Source organism: Onychostruthus taczanowskii, unplaced genomic scaffold (genome assembly GCF_017590055.1).
Source record: "Onychostruthus taczanowskii isolate IOZ18803 unplaced genomic scaffold, ASM1759005v1 scaffold121, whole genome shotgun sequence".
Taxonomy (NCBI): Eukaryota; Metazoa; Chordata; class Aves; order Passeriformes; family Passeridae; genus Onychostruthus; species Onychostruthus taczanowskii.
In genome coordinates this window covers 475,630-491,014 of record NW_024498363.1, presented here as the reverse complement: position 1 = coordinate 491,014, position 15,385 = coordinate 475,630, and the positions used below count along the sequence as shown (strand labels likewise).

Genomic DNA, 15,385 nt, shown 5'->3' with positions numbered 1-15,385 from the left:
GGGCCCGCTGCCCGCCCCGCCGTCGCCGCCTCCCTGCTGCCGCCGCCGGTCCCCCCCGCCCGCTCCTTCCCCCGCCCGCCGGGCTTGCGCGGAACGGCTTCCCGGTGGGGTGTCCGTGGGGAACCCGCGCTGCTCCTCCCCCTCGGAAACTCGCCCCGCGACTGCGGTGTGGGAAGGGGGGCAGTGCCGTTCGTCCGGGAACGGGGAAGTTTTTCTCCGGGCCATCACTCCGGCCCCGGGACCGGGAGTCCTCAGGAAGAAAGCGAGCAAGGGCATTGCGTGGCGGCTGCTGGGGCAGGTGCTGGTGCGTCTGTGATGGATGGGCACAGGATAGTGCAGGTGTCGAGGACTAATGATTCTCAACAACACGGTGCTGGGAAGTCTGACGGGAAGTGATTGGCCATCAGGAAACACGCCAACTAGTCAAACTAAAGTCACTCAGAAAATGGATTTGAATTTGATGTAGCCTTTTTTTCCTCGGGGGGGGGGGGAAGGTTTGAAACGTCCTGTACTTATTTCCAACGTTTTCAAAACTACTGAAATGTGAATAGCATTTTTCAGTTGGGGGTTGTATTTATTTGTTATCTTTAGTCAAGACAATTGCCTCTGCCCTTCTCCAAGTTTCTGAAATTCTTACGGCATGAGGAAATTTCTTTTCTCCCAGTCTTTTATAAATCCCTTTTGCTTCAGGATACCAATGTGATCCTGAGAGGGCTGCTGAAATCTCTCCTTTAAGTCTTTAAAATCAGCTTTGTGACTGATGGGCTCAGTGGCTCATCTACACATTCACCAGATCTCCTCATCTGTGATGGACCCCCCCGCCCCGAGTTAGGTGTCACCTTCTGCAACCTACTCATGCTTTCATGCGTTCTCCCCAGGCATTTCCTTCCTACATACCAAGACCACGTGCCTCTTCTCACAGTGTCTAGTGAAGTTGCTGTGTTCTGCTCTTAGCCTCATGCTCTATATGGCCATGCTGTGCCCACCTGTGCCTGGGTTCATTCCAAAACCAGCAGTGGAGGAGATGGACAGTGGTATCAAGTCCAGGACTTTGACTCAGAATCCCTCTTCAGGTCTATAGGAGAACTGGAGTCTAACTGCACTGACTAAGGCCTTGATGACTTTGACTCAAGTACTTTGGGGCCCCCAACTCTTGTGTATGGTGCAAGAGCTCCTTTTCAACACAGCCCAGCACCTTCAGTCCCTGCCTGGCTGTGTCATAGGTATCGCTCTCTTCCACTCCATCTCCTGGGTGAACCTTGGACCTGTGTTTCCAGTTCTGTTCCTGGCACCATCTCCTGCTGCTCCTGCCTGAATTACCTGGGTGGACCTTGTACCTGGTTCATCACCTCACCTTGTGTGGGTGTGTCCATTAGTGTCTGCCTGCTCTTGTGCTGCAGGACTCCGTCCAGGTTGATGAGCCTGGGCTTTGGCTCTGGTCACCCCTAGCTCATCCTGCCATAGGACAGCCCAGCTCTTCTGGTCCCTGAGGCTGTGGCAGAATTGCTGCCGAGAAAACTGGCAGCAGGACTCGAGGGAGAAGAAAGCCATCAGGCAAAGGCCAGGGACAGAGGCATTCACGTGGATAGGGGAGGAGTAAGCATGTTTTTCTTGATGAGGAAGGTAGTGCTAGAAAGGGCTTATTTTGGTTTCCTTGTCTCTTGGCTGACCTAGCAGGAGAGGGAGCAGAGCTAGCAGTGCTCAGCCAACACTGAGTACTGAAAACAATTCATGCGAGTGGCTTTGTGGAAGTACTGCTGAAGCTGCTGTACACACTTTTCTGTCATATTCCTGGGCAAGCAAATGGCAGTGACTGGTAGCTGCTGGGCAAAGAGAGCTGTCTAGGCAGAGAAGCCACAGCCTACAAGCTAAGGCAAATAAACCTTGTTTTCTTTCCCACACAAAGCAAGTGTAGAGAGGGAAAGCAGATTAAGGAGAAAATGATGATTTGTGTGGGGTCAGAGAAAAGCCATGGAAGTTCACTTGGGTCTGTGGTCATTGTCAGTGAATTTCTAGATATAATGTTACACTTGACTGGGGTGACCCTAAAGGTAAGTTCCTTCATCATTCCTATACAAAAACTGTCACTTATGTAGGACGGTTTTAGTTCTTGATCAAATGCAAAGTTCAAAAGTGAGCCCACAGAACGGGAACATGTCAAAAGTGCTCGAAATAAACTTATTTGTAACAACAAATCGATTTGTTGAGAGATCTATCTACTGTTTGCTGATGTACCTGCAAACTACGTTTAGGCGAGCGACACTGAGTTGTTTTACATGTCCTTAAGGCAACTGTGTGTTATGGCAATGTGGTCTTCCCGTTGTTTTCTTTTGCCTTTCCCCCGCGCCAGCTTCTTCCTGTCCCTGTTGTTGTGCACACCCGTTCGCCCGGCCGCAGCCCTGCCCGCCGGCTGGGGCAACCACTCCCGGCCAAGACTTCGGGTATGGCGCGGTCGGAGTGGGCCCTGACAGGTTCCCCTCAGTGAAGGAACGGCCGCAGCGCAGCCCTCGGGCCCGGGGTTGTGCCCGGCGGGGCCGGAGGCGCTGCCATAGTGTGGATGTGGAGGGGAGCGGCGGCGCTCCCCAGATGGTGCCGGACGGGGTGGGCGGCGCTGCCCAGCTGCGGGCGCGGGTGTGGGTGAGGGTGTGGGCGGTGCTGCCCAGCTGTGGGTGTGGGCGCGGCTGTGGGCGGTGCTGCCCAGCTGTGGGTGCGGCTGTGGGCGGAGCACGGCTCCGAAAAGGGGGCGGAGCGGGGGAAAGGAGGCGGCCGGATTGGCGAGTCCGCCGAACAAGACCCCGCCCCCACCCTGCGCGCCGACGCGCCCAATGGGCGGAGCGCGGTGCGCGCCGCTACCGCGAGAGGTTCCGTTGAAGCTGGCGCCGCCATCTTGGAGTTGGGAGAGGCCGCGCGTCCCGTTCCCGTCCCTCTCCGGAGGCCCACGGGCGCGGGGGGGGGCCGCGAGAGGCGGGGGAAGCATGGGTGCCCGGCAGTGAGTTCGCAGCGCCCCGTCGGCTCGTCCGTCACCACGGAGGCCGCGCCGCGGCGGGCAAGGGTTTGGGCGGGATGGTGCAGTCCTGTTCCGCCTACCGCTGCCGGAACCGATACGACAAAGAGAAGCCCATCTCCTTCCACAAGTGAGCGCGCGCGGGCGCCGGGGCGGGTCGCGCCGGGGGGCGGGGCCAGCGCGGGACCGCGCGCGCGAGGATGGCGGGGAGCCGGGCGGGAGTGCGCGCGGGTGGGCGGGTACCAACGCACGGACGGGCAGACAGACGGACAGGGAGCGGGACATGTCTGTTCGCGGCCGCTGAGGGTGGGGTGCCTCGCCCGCCCCACCCGGCGTCTCCCTGGGGAAAGCCGAGGGACCGGACCCTCTGAGCCGCCTGTTGCAGGGCGAGAGCGAGCTGAAACCTCATTCCCTCCCCCCGACGGGGAGCAGGAAGGTTTTGGGTCCGGTTATAAAGCTTTCCAGAAAAGCTGAAAGTGCCTCTTGCTTGCAGGTTTCCTCTTACAAGACCCGATCTTTGCAGGAAGTGGGAAGCTGCTGTTAAGAGGAAAAACTTCAAGCCGACCAAGTACAGTAGCATTTGCTCAGAACACTTTACCCCCGATTGCTTTAAGAGGGAATGCAATAACAAGCTCCTAAAAGAGAATGCTGTGCCCACAATATTCTGTTACACTGAACCCAGTGAAAAGGTAAACCCAAAGCACCCATGGCTGCAGGTGCTGGAATGTGTCATGCGTGTCGCTGGTTGCAGGGTGGGAGGGCAGCCAGCAATGAGAGGATGCAGGCTGGGAAGGATGAAGGCTGGCAGGATGCTGAGCCTGTCTGCCTGGGGTCACCAGGACGGCTGTGGTGGCTGAAAACACCTCCAACAGCTGTGCTTGTTTTCTCTGAGGCTTTGGAGCACAAAGTGTTGTACAGGCAGACACTGGCTTTGACCTGCTCACATGTCCATTTAATACAGCATCCATGTGCTGAATTAAATGGAATGGCAGCAAAGCAAGAAGGTACTTCCCTGTCGTTAAACTGTTTCACAGCAGTTCCTGCATATTCAGAGTCTGAGGGAGCCTTCATTAGTGCTTGCAAATGGCACTTACTCTCTTCCCATGGCTGATGGCTACTGCTAGTATTGAAGATGTGGATGTTAACTGTGAAACTTAACTGGCCTCTTTAAGAGGGCTCTGTGCTTTGACTTTGCGAAGTTAAAGTGAGTGGCAGAACTTTACCTGCACCTGCTGTCTCTCTGTCCTGAGAGCACCTGTGTTTTGCCTTAATGTTTTCAAAAGCCATACTGGTCCCTGACTTCTGATGGTACAGACTTCTGTGTGAGGTATTCCCTTCACTGTGCCACTAGAAAAATTTACTGTCAAATGCAAGTCATTTATTACATCAAGAAGTAACAATTCATAACTTCAAGACAAGAATGGAGAAGATTGACTTTTAATCCTTTAAAGGATATAAAATATTTGATCTCTTACTGCTCTGCCATAGAAAAAGTGGCAAAGAAGACAGTGCTAGATAGAGTTGGTTTGGGGAGCAAAATACTTAAATGGGATGAAGTGCACAGAAGAAAACTCAGATTTTTCTTGTTCAGTTTTTCTCTTTATATACAGTATTGGAGTGCTGCATAAATAAAATTGCTACACATTTGAAAAATGAAAAGTGGCTAATAATAGATAAGAGAATATAAACAGAATGTAAACAAGGAGACAGCTTACAGGGAAATATGGCTGTGTTTTTTGTTTGATCACACTTCTTTGCTTATCTGTGAAATACACATTTTCTTTGTTGTGTGTAAAACACTTGCAAATTTTTTTACAGTCTGAAAGCTGAATGGGTGTGTAGGGTAGTCTGCAAAAGTACTATTGGTGCAGCAGTCTTAGTAGTGAGCCACATTCCCAATTTCGCTGTCATACCTGCATCTACAAAAACACAGAACAGTGAGTGCCTTTTAATTCTGAAGGATTTAGTTCTATTTTTATTTGTCTCATGGCACTTTTGAATGAACTGCCACATATCTTCAAGTAACAGTGTAATAACAAAGAATAATTGTGGTTGTTTTGGAGTTGAGTCCACATGGATTTTGAAATACAGATTTTTATCTTTCACACTATGTAATTTGGTATACCTTCTTTTTCTTTAGTTATGTCTTAGGAGAAGTATTTATTGGCTAGAAGAAATAATTAGAAGTCACTGATAATGTCCCAGAGATACCAAATATTTGTTCTCTGTGATATGTTGTGACAATAATAATTTGTATATACAGAGGTAGCATATGCTCAATAGCTTCAAATAGAAGTCTCTGTGAATTCAGCAGTCCAGCAGTGATCTGATTTTTTGCTTTTGTTTCTAGCAAGAATGAGTTTCTTTTTCTAGCTCTACCTTTGCCTTGTAGGGTTTTTTTTAGTAGAAAAATTTGATAGTGACAGCTGGCAGGGTCAGGCTCTTTAGAATATTCATATGTGAATTAGGTAGGCTAAGAGCAGCAGTTTTTTATAACTGAGAAATAAGATTGGTAGTTTACTGATTTTGTACTTTTCTGTGATCAGTTGTATTTGAGTGCATATTAAACTTCCCTTTAATGCCAATCATCACTTTCCTTCAATACAAATCACCAAACTGCCTTTTCAGTTACTGTCTGGCAAGTATTGTGGTTTGTATGGGGGACAGGTAGACACCCACACATCTATCTTGCTTTTGTGTTAAGTCAAGGAAGTTAATGATACGACCTTCAGATCTGATGAGCTTGATATTTTGATGGTGAGGACTGTTGGCTGTTCTTAAAATCAACATTCTCCCAGTCCTTATGCTTTTATTTGTACTAATTGTATTGGCAACAGGTGAGTAGGTAGAAAATTTTTTCAGTGACTCTTTTACTGAGAATATTTTAAGCTTTATTTTCAATAGGCAAAATGCAAGCTCTTTGGTTTCAACAGTGTTTTTTCAATCGACATGTGCACAGAAGCATTTCTAAATTATACTGGATTCCTTTGGGGAAGAAAGAATCTGATTCTCTGCTCTAGCCTGTACTCAAATGGCTTGGAATCTGTATTGCCCTGACCTTTACAAGTGGATCTATTAATAGCAATGTGATAAAACCTGCAGTTTTATCTGCAAAAAAACCCTGCAATGGAGTTGAGCCAATCAATATTTTGCTGCTGCCAAGGGGTGCTTCACTTCATCCATTCCATCTGCTGGCATGCAGTTCTGTTTCTTAACATGACCTGGCAGTGTGAGCTCACAGCCCAGAAAGCCAGAAGTATCCTGGGCTGCATCCAAAGCAGCATGGCCATCAGGGCGAGGGAAGAGATTCTACCCCTCTGCTCTGGTGAGACCCTACCTGGAACCCTGCATCCAGCTCTGGGGTCCCAGCACAGGAAGGACTTGGACCTGTTGAAGTGACTCCAGAGAAGGCCAAGAAGATGACCAGCAGGATGGGGCACCCATCCTAGAGACGCAGGCTGAAAAAGTTGGAGATGTTCAGCCTGGAAAAGAGAAAGTGGTGTGGAGACCTCATAGCAGAACTTTCCAGAATCTAAAGGGGGCCTAGAAGAAGGCTGGAAAGGGACTTTTTTGTAAGGGCATGTAGTGACAGGCCAAGAGGGTATGGCCTTAAGCTGCAGGAGGGCAGGTTTAGATTAGATATTAGGTAAAAATTCTTCACTATGAGGGTGATGAGGCACTAGAACTGGTTGCCCAGAGAAGCTGTGAATGCTCCATCCCCAGAAGTGTTCAAGGACTGGATGGGGCTCTGAGCAACGTGGTCTAGTGAAAGATGTCCCTGTCCAAGGTGGAGGGGTGTTGACACTGGATGATCTTTTGATGACCCTTCCAACCTAAAACATTCTATAAATTTATGATTCTCACTTTTTCCACATATCAGGACAGGTGTATGTCATACCTTTTGTTGCATTACTTTGACATTTAATAATGGACAGAAAATTTATGCAGTGATAGTGGGAGATCAAAGAGCCCTTAAAATGAAGCTGGTTAAAAATATGTCCAGTTGAGAAGCTGGACAAAGCAGGCCGAGAAATGTTTGCCAGTTTTAAAAATAGTGTATTTGAAATTTATTTTATTAGTTTAAGTCCTGGTTGTTTAGGTTATTCTGGGGCTGTAATAAGGGAGTTGTGTTGTAAACAATGTTAAGCATGAAAATGTGCATTTTTTCCTTGTTCTTTCTAGTCTGAAGAATTTGCAGAGCAGCCAGAAGATCCACTGCCACCTCCTCCACTGCCACCGCCGCCACCGCCTCCACCACCACCACCACCACCAGCAGCTCCAGTACTACCACAATCTCCATCAACTCCTTCTTTTCATTTGTCTCAAATAGATGCCAGATTTGTAGATCCGAGTATTGGATTATTGATGCCCCCTCTCCAGACCCCCAGCAATCTTGCTGTTTTTTGTGATCATAACTACACCGTAGAGGATACAGTCCATCAGCGAAAAAGAATTCAACAGCTGGAAGAACAAGTTGAAAAGCTGCGGAAGAAGCTGAAGACAGCGCAACAGCGGTGCCGGCGTCAGGAAAGACAAATTGAGAAACTAAGAGAAATTGTTCAGTTTCAGAAAGAAAAAGACATATTGGCAGGAAAAGGCTATGTGATTCTGCCTAATGACTATTTTGAAGTCGTAGAAGTACCTGCCTAGGAGTCATGAACATCAGTTTTCACTTTGGTAGGCCAATAAATTTAGTTTAAAAACGAAATTCTTTCTAATTCTGTATGTAAGAATTTCCAGAATTCTGAAACAGTAATTAAGCAGTCATACAAATAAGATAATAGGTTTTCTTCATTGTCATTTCAGTTTGATATACTTTTAATATATTGAAGATGCAAGTATCTCAGAATTAGAATATGCAATGAATTTACAAAATATTAATTGCTTCCAGAAGGAAAGGATGCAAGATTGAAGACACATAGAAATTTACTTTTTTTACAATGTCTGTCTTATGCTTACAGGGTCTGGGAACTGAATCTGGGCGAGAGTGAAGTTTAGGTGGTTGTACACCTAGTGCTTTTTCAAGATTTCTCATGTTGGCTTTGGTAATCCCCAGTAAGCAGTTTTCACTGATTTTAGAAAGAACAGAATTAGGTCAGCTAACATCTGCAAGTGCTGCAGAAAGATAGCTAAGATGCACATTTCAGTCTGGGAAAACTTCCAACTTCAGTTTGCTATGTATTTGAATACCTGCAAAAAGTAATTCCTTGATCCTTTTGGGTGAGGTATGTAAATGAACCTCTTCTTTTGGAGTAACTGTTCACCCCATGAGTGTTTTGAGGGCGATGAGGAGAATTCATTAGCATAGCTAATGAGACCTGTAGAAGCAGCTTTTGTTTTGAGGGCACTTAAAAATAATCCTGAAGTGCAAGGCTGAATTGAACATGTATGTTACTGCACTGTTGGCAGGATCATTAAGACAATATACTGTTTACAGTGACTGCTTGCAAAAGGACACTGGTAATATACAGTCCAAGTATGTTGTAGGGTCATCTTCCCATAAACACTGTAACTGGTAGGGTGTTGTCCTTGGTTTTGAAATTAACTCGCATGTCAACCATGTGTAGCTTCAGGAAGTGAAGTAAGTTTGTTCTTCATCCAGGGAGTCAGTCAGGTATTTATGGCTTTGCAGTATACAGTGGTTTTATTTCTTTCTTTTTTTCACTCCCCAGAGGGCATCCACCAAAGGGCAGATAGGGAACTAGACTTTGGAGTTGCTTGGTGCTAGACTGGTTTATAATATCTCAAATGCTGCTGCCTCCTCTTCAGCCTTATTAAGACTCTTTCAAATAATAGTTTTAGCATGACGAAGTAGTGCAGCAGTTTGCACTTTCTAAAATTTTATTTAGTCAATAAACTCATTCAAAATGAGAGAAATTGGCTAACCCTAATGTAGACGTCACAGCTGAAATTCCTGGATATACGAGACATGAGGAAAATTTGCTTTTCTCAGTCTATGTCAAACTTGTGTGTGATATGGGTTCTAGCTCTGATGTTAAACAAGCCTTGTTCATGACGGCTTTAAAAGCTTCCCTTAATATCCTGTTAGCATGACATTTTGAAATATTTCAAATCAGTCTTGATACTTCTGACTTCACTCATGCCATGTGTCTATTTTCCCTACCATTTCATACACTTAAAATGAACAAAAATGCCAATGCTTCCTTTTATGTACATTTATTATACCTAATTAAAAATTTGAAAAGCAAATGATGTGTTAGATTTTTAATTACTCTCTCTTCTCTTTTCCCAGGATTTTGCCAAAATTGTCTTGACATTTTACATTTTTATTTTCTACTAGTTTCCTTGTTTAGAGGTTGGGTTCCCAAGCCTTGTTTCTGTTACACTTAGTGTTTAAAATTGGTAAAATTCAAAAGTGACAAGGAAAAGATGTTTAAAAAACTGTTGCTATGCTGTTGGCATGTGTGCCAGATAGCAGATTGTGTCTGTTTTCTCTGCAGAAAACCCTCTCTTCTTACTCTGCAGGAATTTCAAGTGTGACTTCCTGAAGCACAGTGGATTACTCCAATACCACACCCCCTGCCACCTGGCTCTGCACCTCAACACTTGGTTGTGTACTCCCACTAGCACCTTTATGTCCTCCAGTTCTCTGGAGCTGACTGTGGTGCTGGCTGTACACTTCTGTGGGGCACTTCAGCTCACTAAAGCAGCAGGCTCGGCTTGTAGTGGAGAGGCAGCAGAAGGCCAACAGTATCATGTCCGCTTTTGGCCCTGTCTTTAGCTTGTATCAGGCCACACCTGATACAAGCTAAAGACAGGGCCAAAAGCGGACATGAGGAGAAATAAATCCTCTCCTCTGGGTCCAATGAGCATTATGTCAGCTTCTTCTGAAATCACGTGGGTAGCTTCCTACTCTGAATGTTCAGCACCATTTCCTTCCACCTGGGCCATGCTTCTCTGTTTCCACCCCCATGTTATGTCTGGCTGCTGTGCTTGTTGGCCCTTCCTTTGAGTGTTTTAACTTCTTAACCCTTCAGGGAAGCAGCCGAACAAAACTAAGTCTGCAAGTTAAATTTTAGGTACACTGGTAGATGGCTGATATATGGTTGGTGTGTGGAATCCTTGTGTTTTTAAGCTGTTTGCATTGGTGAAGTTGACTTAACAGCTGACTCATAAATGTTTCTTCTGTTGAGGTGGTTGATTATTCCTTCTCTGGACAGTTTCAGAAGTAATATGCTGAAGAGGGGGCTGCTGCTCGGTTGTCTTCCTTTCCTCTTGCCAGATGATATTACTAAGAAGAGATGCAGCCTATTGAGATAACAGGCTTGAATTTCTCCTGCAGCAGCTATTTTTTTTCCTTTCCCAAGAAAAGGTCTTGTTAACTCCTGATGTAGTCATGTCTGGGCTAAGTGTGGACTTCAGTAGACATATGAGGGCTTTCAGTACCACAGAGCTCTGAAGTGGGGAGAAAAGACTGGTACAGAAACAACTGATTGTCTTTTAGCCATTGACTTTTTATGCACTGCACCCTGTCCACTCTTTCACAATCTCTCTTCTGTGGTTGCAGTATAGAAAGAGAAGGTGAAGGCTCTCTGCTGCTGGTGAGGCTAGGAAAAGAATTCTAGCCAATAAGCACAATATGTTCCACTAGCATGTGTTAAAATTTCCTCTCCTTTTGGGATCTGGTACATCCACACAATCATCTGTTAAAGAGGTCTGCAACAGTTACTGTTTGCATTGGCCACAACTGGTACCTGCACTAGCATCAGTTTCATAAACATCTTTGAAAAGATGTGACTGGGAGTTAAAAAGCAGAGGTTGTAATTGCAGGATGGCATGTGGCTGTTCAAGTGTACGTGACGTAGCTGACATTTGTTTAAATGCACTTCACTGAAGCCTATTTTATAAACAATAATTCAAGCAAGTTAGAAAATAGCAAAACTGGCAAAAAATTCCATCATTAAATTACAGAAATATTTATTTTGAAATGGGCAGATGCATCAACAGATAGGAACTGGGGACACTTCTAAGCAGTTGTATCGCTGAGCAGCAATTGTATTGAAAGACAACTGGTGGGAGAGAAGTGAAGAATATGAGATAAAGAGAAGAGACTTTGCAAAGTCAGTTACATCTGAAACAAGAACATGCTTATGAAAATACAGCTATTACAGACTGAGTCAAAATCTAGGGTTCTCCTTCACTGCCTCTATGCCACTTCACTTACCTTTCCTTGTTGCCCCAATTCCCCTTTTGCTGCAGCAGGGTATCTGATCTATGTGCAGTGTTTGCTTTTTTTCTTCTTACACCTCTGCAAAGTATTAGATTTCCCTGTCTAACTGGGACTTTTCAAGCAAAGAGGTATGTTTTATGGGAAAAAAATGCATAGCTAAATACTTGAATTACTTCTTGTGATGCTGAGGGAGTTCTTTGTCACCGCTCTGTTTACTCCTGTGTTTCCAGTTACCATCTTGTCTGTGTTGTTACTGGTGTGGTCTTAAAAACTATGGCAGCAAATTAAGGAAATCAACATGTCCAAGAAATCTTCTGTCTTGCTGACATTTCATTTTTTTTCAGCTCTGTTAGGATTTAAGGCCTTGGTGTCCTGTGTGAATCGTGAAAGTTCTCTTGCAGCTGAAGAAAGTGCAAAGCAAATCCCACTCTGAATGTAGGAAGAAGGAGAGGAAGATAGTTGATTGGGTAAAACTAAAACCTCAACAGCCTCTGAATGCTTTCCAAGGGGCTCCTCCTTTTACTTGCTTTTCTGGACCCAGGCAGTTATTTCTACTTGCTCTTTTGCTTTCTTGCTTTCTTTCTTTTGTGAGATCTGTTTTAGGTTTTAGTCTGTAGCCTTATCTGTTTCCTGACAGCTTACATCTTCATCAGGTGGCTTTGTCAGGGTGGAATGGGGTGAGCTATAGTCTAATTTTAACCATCAAAACACAGTCTGCTGAAGCATGTTGATGACTGCAAGTTCAGGTATGTAACTCCTGCTGTTTTAAGCACAGAAGTTTATTTACCATATTCTGCCACCATAATGATTTGTTTATAAATGAGAAAGAGAAAAACAGGATACATGACTCAAAAGTATTACAGCAATTGCTATTAGAGATTTCCCTTTGCACTTGTTCAATGCAAATTTTATTTTCATATAGAGATCTTTGATAGAACTACAGCATTTTATTGCACAAAATTGGCAGAAGACCTTAGGCTGAAAGAGTTTAAAAGTGGGCAAAAAAAATGTATTGCGAAGTTGCGGTTTAATCCACTATGACTCACTTGAAACAGTTGCCCAAGAAAGCCATCTTAAATATTCCTAAATTAAAGAAAGTATTTAAAGCAGTTACTGAGAAGGAAAGGTTCAAGTACCTCTCTTGAGAATAGTAACATTACATTGTCATAATTAAACTATTAATTAAGTCTCCTCACAGTCTTGCCACAATTGATAATTGATAATTGATAATCCTGTAGATGCTTCCTCCTATTGTAAAGGAGGCAAATAGATTGTAGAGCCTGGACTCACACATTCGGGGGCTTGTGAAAAGTGATTGTCCTCTGCCTCTTAATTGGTTCCAGGTGTCTTTTAGTTAGGGATGAGTATGGAGAATGCTATCAGTCCAGTCATTGGACTGTTTGCTTGTTTGGTTTGATTGTTGTTGTTGTGGTGGTGGTGGTGGTACTGGAGGTGGTGGTGTTTTCTTTGTTGTGGTTTGTTTTGTTTGTTGGTTTGGTTTTGTTTGATTTGATTTTTTAAATTCATGGATAACTTGGGGAAATCAGACAGGCTTCGCACTTCCTTTCAGGTTTCATTGGATGTGACCATTAAAGATGCAGAGTCTGAGGCTGTACTCATCATCTGTAGAAGAACCAATGCTCCAGTATTTGAGGCTATGAAAGATCTGTGACTTTCTACTGGAAGCTCTTCAATTCAATGACCTTGTACAGGTAATCCAGAACAAGGAAGAGGTCTTGCCTCCAGTAATTGCGTCTTCTTTTGTGTTGGGCTCATTTAGTAGCCTGCAGCCATATTCCTGTACTCTCTAACCAAGTTCTTATAGATATATCCAGGACTTTGATGTAGCAGAATGTTACAGCAATATAGTGGAATTGCAGCACAATCACATTATAGCAGCTGCAATATCAGTGGAATCACAATTCAAATATACTGTTCAAATTCCCATTACTGGTCTCTAAATGCTTGGTGTCATGACACTGCGTCCTCACAGTTACTGGGAAGAAATATGCAGGTTACACCCAGATCAAGCCAGTTACTGTTTTCCAAGCTGATTTTTTGAGTTATCTGTTTCCTGTACTTTATATTGGGCTGAGTCACATAAACACTACCCTCCCACGCTGGCCTGGTTAGCTCAGGAAAACATTACTCTCGACTAATTATTTTTGGGGAAGGCTGTTTATTGGATCTTAGGGCTGAATGATGCAGCTGTATTCCTAAAACAAAATTTTCTATCCAGTCCCTCTTGTGCTAATTTCATCTTTCTTTATGACAATTCATTGCTTTTCCTTATATTCTTCCTTCAGCACATCATTCTTGCCCACCTCCTCTGGACATTCATCCATTGCAGGGGTCAATCACCCAATTCTCATATTTTTCAGGAATCTCACACATGTATTTTGCAGAAAAAGGGTTTTTTTGCCTTCAGGAAGGAAGACATTTTTAGGGGTGATACTTTTACTATTAAGAGGAAGGCTTAAGAAATCCCTAGACTTCCACCTGTACTTAAAGGTTTGTGATAGTAACAGCTTCTCACTGTGAAAGAAGGAAGATTTTGATGTCTACTTTTACAGCTTAGTCCAATTTCTTGCCTTTTTTGGTGTAGTTTGGTGGTTTTTTTCTTCTTTTTTATTTTGTATTGATAGGATCAGACTCTTCATTCATCACTTCAGTGATGCTGATGCTGTCAGGTCCAGAATACTTCCTGCACATAAAGAAAATCTGAAGGAAGAGTTATTCTCAAGGTGGTTGTGAGCCAGCAAGGTGGAGTCTTACAGCTCTCGCAGGAGGTCGTGTGAGCTCAGGCCACAGAAGATGACCTTACTGATAAATGTTTCATTCTAACTATTTTAAGCTTGATCATGCAGGCTGTCTCATAGGTGTCCTGAGCTGATACAGTGTTACATCAAATGATTTTGTGGTGGTGGTTTTAATCTAGTAATTCTAGAGTAATTCTAGAATTTGCTGTCAGAAGAATATTTATGGTATTATATTGAGGGACTGAAAAAGAATTCATTTAACAATAAACTCAAATCCTGTTGTATGCATATACTTTCAGTTCTTAATTTTTTTCTTTCTAAGTTCAGACAGGAAAATATTTTTACTAGGGGTTTTTTTGCATGACAAGGGACTGAAATTGCTCAGAGTTCATTTATGTGTTCAGCATGGTAAGGAACCAGGCAGGTTCTTTAGTACGGATAATACAACATAGAAATCTCTTGGTTTTGTATAATAATAAACATCTATTCCCACCAAGTGAATGCTCATGTAACTCAGGTTAAAGAACTCAGCTTGTTTGGAAATTATCTATGTCAAATAGAGGTATCCATAAACCACAGTTATAAGATCAGTGGAGTTACTTTTCTTTGATACTGTCATCAGGTGATAAACTCAAGAATTCCTCATGGTAAATCTTCATATAACTGAAAAAATTGTAAATACATATGTAATAAATTTTACACTCAAATGTTCAAGCAAGCTTAACCTAATAGTGTCACTATGGTGATAACCATCCTTCCATCAATATTGATATTTAACTCTTGACCTGTCTACTAAGGTTGCTAGAATTTGGACTTTTTGATTAATATAATAGCCACCAGGTAATTGACATGTATATGACTTCAGTGACAAGATGTAATGAAATTAAATAAATATCTGCAAGTGGTGCTTTCTTGTGTTGTTCACAGTGCTGCCTGGATTCCTACACCAAATAAAAGCCCAGCATCTTTCAACACCTTTTACTCCTTCGGAAAGAAGAAATCAAAAAGTTTACACATAAAGGAGATGGCATTGTCCTTTCTTGTTTTTCACAGTAGGATTGCCATAAAATCTTGCTGCCTGGTAAATCCATCATCTCTGTGATGAGATATGAGATATAAGTAAGACTATTCTCCCATCTAGAAATCTTTTATCTTTTATCAAATAGTATATAATTTTCTCTGACTGTTCCTTGTGTGCCTCGCCTTGCTCAGCTACAGCATCACTCTTCTCTCTTAACAAAGATTAATCTATTTTTTTTTCTACTATTACTATCAGAATTTAAACATCTGTGTTTTCCAACACATTTTCTGATCTTTTGTACATGATAATGAGACACTGACCTACTCAGTTACAGAGCTTGTCAGCAATTGAACAGGGAACTGAATTCAGAAGGTGAGGCAGTAACCTTTTCTTATGGACTGGTAACTTTT

At 43.6% G+C, this 15,385-nt stretch overlaps 1 protein-coding gene across 2 annotated transcripts; it reads left to right on the top strand.

Annotated features, from left to right (window-relative positions):
• The first annotated feature begins 2,867 nt into the window (after positions 1–2,867).
• Positions 2,868–9,214, top strand: THAP1 (THAP domain containing 1). 2 transcript variants are annotated; one of them, XM_041395948.1, is made up of 3 exons: positions 2,868–3,134; positions 3,528–3,693; positions 7,187–9,214. In XM_041395948.1, exons 1-3 carry the CDS (start codon positions 3,064–3,066, stop codon positions 7,652–7,654), a joined length of 705 nt encoding a protein of 234 aa, XP_041251882.1. In that variant the 5' UTR covers positions 2,868–3,063; the 3' UTR covers positions 7,655–9,214. The 2 variants fall into 2 exon arrangements, with proteins under 2 accessions (XP_041251882.1, XP_041251881.1); XM_041395947.1 differs by having other exon boundaries at positions 2,877–3,134; positions 3,498–3,693.
• Positions 9,215–15,385: the final 6,171 nt, after the last annotated feature.